The following is an 8,470-nucleotide window of genomic DNA, read 5'->3' as shown; positions in this document are numbered from 1 at the left end:
TTATTTTCCATATTGCCATAATTTCTGCCTACATGCCTTGATATTTTATAACTTTAAAATTTTCAGTTCTTAAGGTACTAGTCACTGAGTATAGCAATTTTCAAAATCAATGCTGCTTTTATCCTTTATACTGACTACTAACTACAGTATCTGGTTTTCTTGGTTCAAACATCTAAGCTGTTATTAGATGATCGCACATGAACATTAGTTCTGAATTTCTAGGTAATCCTTTGTGGTTCAGATTTCCAATGCCACTCAACTACTTGTATGTTATACTGCTTGCACAGTCTCCAGTGTAATAACCTTGCCACATTAAGTCTTTTAGTATATAACATTTCAGATATTAGTGCATCACAACTTGCGCCGCAGTGATGCAGTAGTTAGCATTGTCGCCTCACAGCAAGAGGTTCTGCCATTCAATTCTCGGCTGGAATGCCTTCTGTGTAGAGTCTGCATGTCCTCCCCGCGGTTGAGTGATTTTAAAAGACATGCAGGTAAGTGCGTGAGTGAATGGGTGTGCCTTCTTTGAAGGTTGGGCGTCAGGCTGGCAACTCAGCACTGTAAAAATCCACTGCCAATTATTAGCGGACTGGAGTTCCACTGTGGAGACCCCTAACCAAGAAAAGCCAAAAGACACAAACAAGTGTATCACAGAACTTGCAACAAGATGAGCAACTGTTTCATTTATGTACTGCAAAACCTTTGTCTGTATAGCCTATCCTTTTTATGTATTTTGTGTAACACTGACTATATAGTCAATTAAGTTGACCTGCCTTATTAACATTTAATCTTCTGGTTTGAATTTGCCTTGCCTTTGTGTTTGTTCCATAGGTAGGCCTAGCCAGAATGTGTTGGCTTTTGCCGCCCCCTTAGATTAGTTCCCTGTGCCTCTGTCCCAGTAGTTTTCTGTAAGTAAATTCCACTATAAGTCTGGGTTTTCTATTTATTCCACTATAAGTCCGGGTTTTCTATTTTCTCCTTTTTTCCTGATCACATTCTTTATATTCTTCCTTTTTTTAACACTTTTTACTTTGACCTGATTTGTCCATTTCTCATTTGATATCCTCACTTTTCTTAACAGCATTTACTAACTAGAGCAAATATGTCATCTTAGACTTGTTTTCTTCATGGTATAGACATTTTAATAAGTCTGGCTCAGATGATGTTAATGAATTTATATGCAATCCTCAAACAACAATCTATACACGAGGCAAATTTTAGAGAGACCCCATGCCTCATCCAGACCAAGGGATATATATTCATACCAAACAATAGTTCTTGCATATCATTTGATGAGTATAAAGCAGTTTTCTTGTTTTCCTATCATACATATTTAGCGCTTTTTCAGAGCCCAGTTCATCATATCAAAGCTGTAAGTTAGTGCAGGGAATGCAGGTTGATTTAGAGCTTGAAGCTTATACCTAGATATCAAAGAAGTTTATAGTATAAGTTTCAATCTTCTAAAATATTTCTTACTAAGCTTTGTTCACATCTGTTCATGCTGTACTGCTGCCCCTTCATCTGTTCCTACATATCTATATATTCTCTCTTGTGCAATTTTTTATACCTCATTCTTTCACAAGGTTTATATTTTCTGGTTTATTCACATTTCCTGCTATAAATGTTGCTTTAGCATATTTGTTGATACATAATTACATTCTTATTACATCTTTAAACATTGTAATGACTTGTGGCTGAACTTGTCATATGAGCAATTCATTCTTAGATAATCCACAAAAGGCAGGGGACATGTCTTTTGACAAGAAGATTTTCTTGCAGTCAGACTGAATCCATAACCTAAGCTAAGTAAACAGCTTAACAGATTTTTACACCTTAGAGAGCAATTTCTCCCATTTTTACGGTTCAATTTCAAAGTGGTTTGCCACTTTTTTATAGTAATTGCAATGTAACTTATAACTGTGTAGTGACTCTTGTAGATTTGTAAGTATTCTATAACCCATGAGTGAGGAATACCATTAAATGCTTTTTTTGTAGTCTATCCATGCCATACTGAGATGTCTGTTCTTTTTACAAGTCTCTATTATGGCTTTGTTTAACTAAAGATGATCCTTAGTTCAACAGGGATCTCTTTTCCTCCTCTTCTGTTCTAATGTCATGATCTAATTTTATCTAGACGACTATATACTTGGCCTGCATCAATTCCTGCATATAGTTTATATGTTGTTGTTGTTGGAAGACAATTTATTGAATAATATTTCTTAGGGTGATATACAGGTTCACTTTTTTTAAGTAAGAGACTGTTGCCCCACTGTTATCCAGACTGGTGTCAGTAATTTCAAAGTGCACCTATGATAATTTTATTCTCACCATTAAATAACGGTGCATGGATTTTAATACGTTTAACCAGATCTTGTACACAGTGAGTGCGCCTTGTATTTTTCAGTTGGGACCCTTTCTTAACTTTACCTGAGTAACAGTCTTCATTCCAACTCATACCCACTGTATTAGAATTTACTTTTTTTGTCCATGGTGGATCCTCTGATGTCTTTTCAAAGTACATGCCTGGCTGAAAGTCTTGTAACACATAGCACATTTATAGGGTTTCTGGCCGGTGTGGATATGCTGATGGCGTTTCATACTGGACTTCTGTGTAAAACTCTTGTCACACGTGGTACACTTATAGGGCTTCTTCCCCGTGTGTGTATTCTGATGCCTATACATACTGCCCTTCTGCCTAAAACTTTTACCACATGTGGCACATTTGTAGTTTTTATGTTCAGTGTGGGTACGCTGATGACTTACCATCTGATTCTTCTGTACAAAACTCTTGTCACAAAGGGTGCATTTATAGGGACTCTCTCCAGTGTGTATAAGTTGGTGTTTTACCATGTTACCCTTCTGTCTAAAAGTCTTGTCACACAAAGTGCACTTATAGGGTTTTTGCCTGTGTGGGCATTCTGATGCCTGTACATATTACTCTTGTCCCTAAAACTCTTACCACATATGGCGCATTTATAGTTTTTCTGTCCAGTGTGGGTACTCTGATGACTTACCATCTGACTCTTCCGTACAAAACTCTTGTCACATATGGTACATTTGTAGGGCTTCTCTCTAGTGTGCATATGTTGGTGTTTTAGCATGTAATCCTTCCGTGTAAAAGTCTTGCCACACATGGTGCACATATAGGGTTTCTGCCCCCTGTGGGTATTCTGATGCCTATACATACTACTCCTCTTCGTAAAACCCTTACCACATGTGGCACATTTGTAGTTTTTTCTGCCCTGTGTGGGTACTCTGATGACTTACCAGCTGACTCTTCTGTGCAAAACTCTTATCACACATGGTGCATTTGTAGGGTTGTGTCCTGTGTGAATATACTGATGAAGTACCATAGTCCTTTTCCATGCAAACCTCTTGTCACATACACCGCATTGATAGGGCTTCTCTCCACTGTGGGTACTTTGATGAGATATTATAGAAGTCCTCTGTGTAAACCTCTTGTCACATACACTGCATTTGTAGGGCTTCTGTTCACTGTGGGTCCTTTGATGAGATATCATATTACTCCTATGTGCAAAACTCTTATCACAAATGGTACATTTGTAGGTTTGTGTCCTGTGTGGATATGCTGATGATGTACCATAGTCCTTTTCCATGCAAATCTCTTGTCACACACACTGCACTGGTAGGGCTTCTGTCCACTGTGGGTACTTTGATGAGATATCATATTACTCCTCTGTGTAAACCTCTTGCCGCACACACTGCATTGGTAGGGCTTCTGTCCACTGTGGATCCTTTGATGAGATATCATATTACTCCTCTGTGTAAACCTCTTGTTACACATGGTACATTTGTAGGGCTTCTGACTAGTATGAATTATCATATGTACTGTTATAGTCTTTCTATCCGTAAAACTCTTGCCACATGTGACACATTTATAAAGCTTATTTTTATTAGATATCCGTTCATGTAATGCCATTGTATTATTTTGTATTTTCTCACTGTGACTTAATTGATTAGTTAAATCATTAATATTGAATATTATACTGTTGTGATTAAGCTGACTACATGCCATTTCTATGGGAGTTTGTAGATGCGTTTGTTTGTTTTTTTTAATAAATCCATCATCACTTTCCTTACAGTTATGTCTGGTTTCAGAATGCACTGCATTTTCCGTTGTGATTGACATCTTATCTGAGATAGCTTTGTTAAATTCAGTATCCTGGGGTTTCTCGTGAGATGACTGAAGACTCTGGATCTCAGAGAAATCTGCATCCCTGTTGACTTAAAAGAAAAAAAAACAGTGTGTAAAAACATGTTTTCTTACCATGAGGCTTACAGTGTAACTTTATTACTGTGTCCTTTCACAATGCCTTTTTTTAATTTCTAAATGAATGAACAAACAATGGACTGTTGTTACAAAAAAAATTACAATAATGCATGTCACAAAAGCTCTACACTGTTATTACTCCTTACTGCTCCTTCTAAACAATGCCATATGGGCGTCTGCTTTTTTATTTCTGCAAATGAGTTTCCAAGAGTTCATCTGTTGCACTTGCCATCTTACAGTTCCCTATAAAATAAATTCCTCCTATTTAGCCCCAACTTCATTTAAGGGCATCATGGGTGTTCCTGGGCATAAAACTCTACCCAGGAACCAGTGAAAAGCTAGTATAATTATGGTCACGATGAGAGAAAATGGTATATTAGATTTAAATTTCAAAAGTAATAAACTCCACTACTTTCCAATACAGTGGATTTAATCATTTAAAATCCTCTGTAACGCTAGAGATGATAAACGGTTATGATGGTTTACATCTCCTGTTGCAATTGGCATATTTAGGAGCTAATAAGTATTAAACAACTAGACTGCATGTCTTAATTTTGCTACAACATACACTTCGCCTCTGATGGAATAGTAAGGATGCTTATCCATAGGTTTGCAAGTTCATAGTTATATACTAGGTTACTGAGCACTAGGGCCTTTATAAGCCTAGCTGTGCAAATTGTTGGGAGGGTGGCCTAATGGTTAAGGTGTTTGCCTTACAAACACAAGGTACAGGGTTTGAGTCTCACAAGGAATAATTGGCTAGGCTTAAAATGGCTCGCAAGGGCAGTTATCCTAGTACGAACCTATGATTACCTATGATTACATTATAGCTCTGTCCCTAAGTTCATGGGCTTTTATTGGGAGCGGGTATGTTAGGAAGTTTAAAGAGGTTATGCGAGTGATATATTAGTTTGGGCATTACTTTTTATTTATTTATTTATTTTACATTTGTTAACCGGGCTAGTCCAACTGGATACAAGTCCATTTTCAGTGGAGGCCCGAGGAGAAAAGCTCCACTAACTACTACTTAACAAGATAAAAAATATACAAAAACTTATACAATAAAAATAAGAGTAAAAATAAAAATAAAAAATAAAAACAATGTCATAGGTTAATTTCAGGCTACTTTCTGCCACTATCAGAGACATGTTTAATATTTAAATATTTTTAAGGTTAATGATTTAATGAATAAACTGTATTTTGTGGGAGACACTAAAATTTTATATATGACAAATTTTCAATATGGGCGAGAAACAAATTTAAAGAACAGGGCAAACACTTATAAAACAAAATTAATAAAACAAAGATTCAAAAAGGAGACAAAACATCTTTAGATTTGGTAACATTTTTAAATACAAAATACCAAAAAAATACTAGACTGCAAAGAGGAAAGTATACATAAAAAAACTGAAAAAGATTTAGAATGTGAAGTTATTATGATCAAAAGACTATATTAGAGAATACAGACTAGGGGCTACAACAGTTGATACATTGTCTACAGCTGGTACATAAAAAAGTATTAGTAACACAAGTTATTTTTATTTTCAACATCTTGATTAAACATATATAGCCAAAGGAGATATAACTGCCATAGTTGTTGAATTGTTTATTTGGCCAGCTGTGACACTTGCTCACAATTTTATGTGGGAGAAAGTGTCAGAGAACTATGTTTTAGGATTAGAGAACATATGAAGGCAGTTAAAAATAAAGATGCGTGTAATGCTTTGGCTAGGCATAGTTTGGGGTGTAAGCATTTTTGTAAATTTTACTTTAGTGTTTTAGAACAGGTTAACACTGAACGTTTTGTTTTTAGTTGAAACAATATCATGGACACTAAAGAATTTACATGGCAGATATTTTTAAGGTCGGACCATTTTCCGGGGCTCAATGGAAATATTAATCTAAAGAGTATTCTTAAACTGAAGTTGGCTTAATGATTTATCCAGAATTTTAATGTTATCATAAGATGTTACGTTTTGTGAAATTTTGTTGTAATGTCACTTTAAATGTAGTTACCATCTTTATGAATGGATGTGTGACTTATGTTATTGAATAAATGGATGAGGACCTTCTGTAGTATTTAAACTAATTAGTTTGTTACTGATTTTGTTTTCTGTTGAAGTTCCATGTCCATTAAAAATGAATGAAAGAGCTAATATTGTGTTTTTGCAGTTCTTGCCTCAGAGGTTCATAGATTACTACTAAGCTAACTGCCCTTGCAAGTCATTTTAAGCCTAGCCAATTATCCCTTGTGAGACTCAAACCCTGCACCTTGTGTTTGTAAGGCAAACACCTTAACCATTAGGCCACCGTCCCAACCCTGATACCAGCTGTTTGCTTTTCAGCCTACCGGCAAAGTTTGTTGTTGCTTTTTAGTTACCAGTGTGTTTGCTTTGAGGTGGTTGTTTGTAAATTCGTAATGTTTTTTCACCAATATGGCTTCTTTTGCTATGGCTGGAGAAGGTAAAAGTGACTCATTAACCTTCCCTCCTCGGGACAGTTAGTTCCTAACAGTGAAAATAATCACACTTTGGATTTGACCATTCATTCACTTCCTCAAGCCTTAGAAATTCCAAGTCAAACTTTTTTGGTCAGCAATGGGGTGCAGCCAAAACTCTGTACAAATGGTACCATCGAAGTGAATTTGTTTAGCAATGGAGAGCGGTCTGGTTTTTACCAGGTATTACTTCCATGGTAACTTTTTCAAGGACTTATAGGTTGTAGGTTGGTACTGGGCTATCTGCCCGAAGGCATATATTAGCCCAGCCACATTGTGCAGTATTCACCTTCCCTTTAGTAGTTCCCTAGACCCTTGTACTAGCAGCTAGTACCCTTGGCCCCTATCTAGTAGTGCTGTTGGTGTGATCTCCGGTGTGAACTTTCTGTTACCCATCCACTCATCAAGGTTCCTCTTGAAGAGTGATAGTGAGGGGCTCTGTCTTATGTAGATCGGGACCCTGTTCCATAGTAAGGGAAGTCCTTGCGAAGGGAATCTATCCCTCCAGCATGTTCTATTCATTGCTGCAATGAGGTTTATATCCCTAGAGCATGTAGCTCGAGTAGATTTGGTTTTACTAAGATGGAGCATGTTCAACAGTTCTGGGTTGGACATGGCTTTGTACGTTAGACAGAGATCGCCTCTGAGAAAGCGGTATGCAACAGAGAACAGTCTTAGCTTTTTCAATCGTGCTGCATAGGGCAACTGTTTGAGGCCAGTAATCCTTTTGTTTTAATTTAAGGAACACTAGAGCTACAGTGACTTCTTCAAGGAAAGGTACTTGGTCCAGTGATTCCACACTTGTTGCAGGAGAACATTCTAACAGTTTTGATGTGGTACATAATTTTTCTGATGGACTGTACACTAATCCCTTTTCAAATAACGTAATTCCCACTCCAAGTACCAATGTTTCCAGTGGGGAGGTAACAAACACGACTGTAAGCCCTCGATTTTCAGTTTGGAAAATACGATAGTTGAACTAATTTCACTTGAATATGACAATTACTACCTTGAATGATGTACATAATTGGAACAAGTGTCCTTAGGGATAAGGGTATATACATTTCCAGACAGTGTTAACTATACAGATAGTATTTATAATGAATTAGTGGGGATTTACAATAAAGGTAGTTTGAAGGCTATGCAATGCTTAATAGAATTTAACCAGTCTAGAACCCTTCATTTGAAGGATGAAATATGTCACTTGAATGATTATATTATTAAACCCAATGTTTTTCATTTACATTGAGATGTTTTTCCAATTGGCTCAGTATCTGCATATACTAGTTGTTGATTCAAGACATTTTCCTGCATATACAGTAGCTACTTGCTCAGTTTGTTTTTTTGTAATCTTTCTAATATATCTTGACCATCTCAAAGTGCTTACTCCTCTCTGTACTTTTTCTAGACCTAACACCACTCTTAAGTATTCAACTGCGGTACCACCTTTATCATTCTTATAAGAAAAGCGCAGTCCGGGTCTGAACTGTCTGCAAACAGCTAAAGTTAACTTTGAGTATCTGTCTACCTGTTTGAGCCAATATTCATTTTCCCCTGGAGAGCACTCTGCTTTGGCTTGTAAGCAGCCCCCCCCCCCCCCCCACACACACACACACACTCACTCATCTTCCATTTTCTCTCTTATTCCCTTCTATTAGCAAACAGTATCCATAACTGATCAA

The 8,470-nt window shown here is 36.9% G+C and overlaps 1 protein-coding gene across 3 annotated transcripts in view; it reads right to left on the bottom strand.

Annotated features, from left to right (window-relative positions):
* Positions 1-579: 579 nt before the first annotated feature.
* The window catches only part of LOC122798761 (zinc finger protein 300-like), a 282,364-nt gene continuing 274,473 nt past the window's right edge, over positions 580-8,470 (bottom strand). For all 3 annotated transcript variants that reach the window (XM_044067868.1, XM_044067869.1, XM_044067867.1), the window contains one exon: positions 580-4,245. In XM_044067868.1, coding sequence (XP_043923803.1) covers positions 3,518-4,245 — 728 coding nt within the window. In that variant the 3' untranslated portion in view covers positions 580-3,517. The remainder of the gene's footprint in view (positions 4,246-8,470) is intronic.

Source organism: Protopterus annectens, chromosome 3.part1, assembly GCF_019279795.1.
Source record: "Protopterus annectens isolate FY-2018-M chromosome 3.part1, PAN1.0, whole genome shotgun sequence".
NCBI lineage: Eukaryota > Metazoa > Chordata > Ceratodontiformes > Protopteridae > Protopterus > Protopterus annectens.
This window is presented reverse-complemented; position numbering and strand designations above follow the sequence as displayed.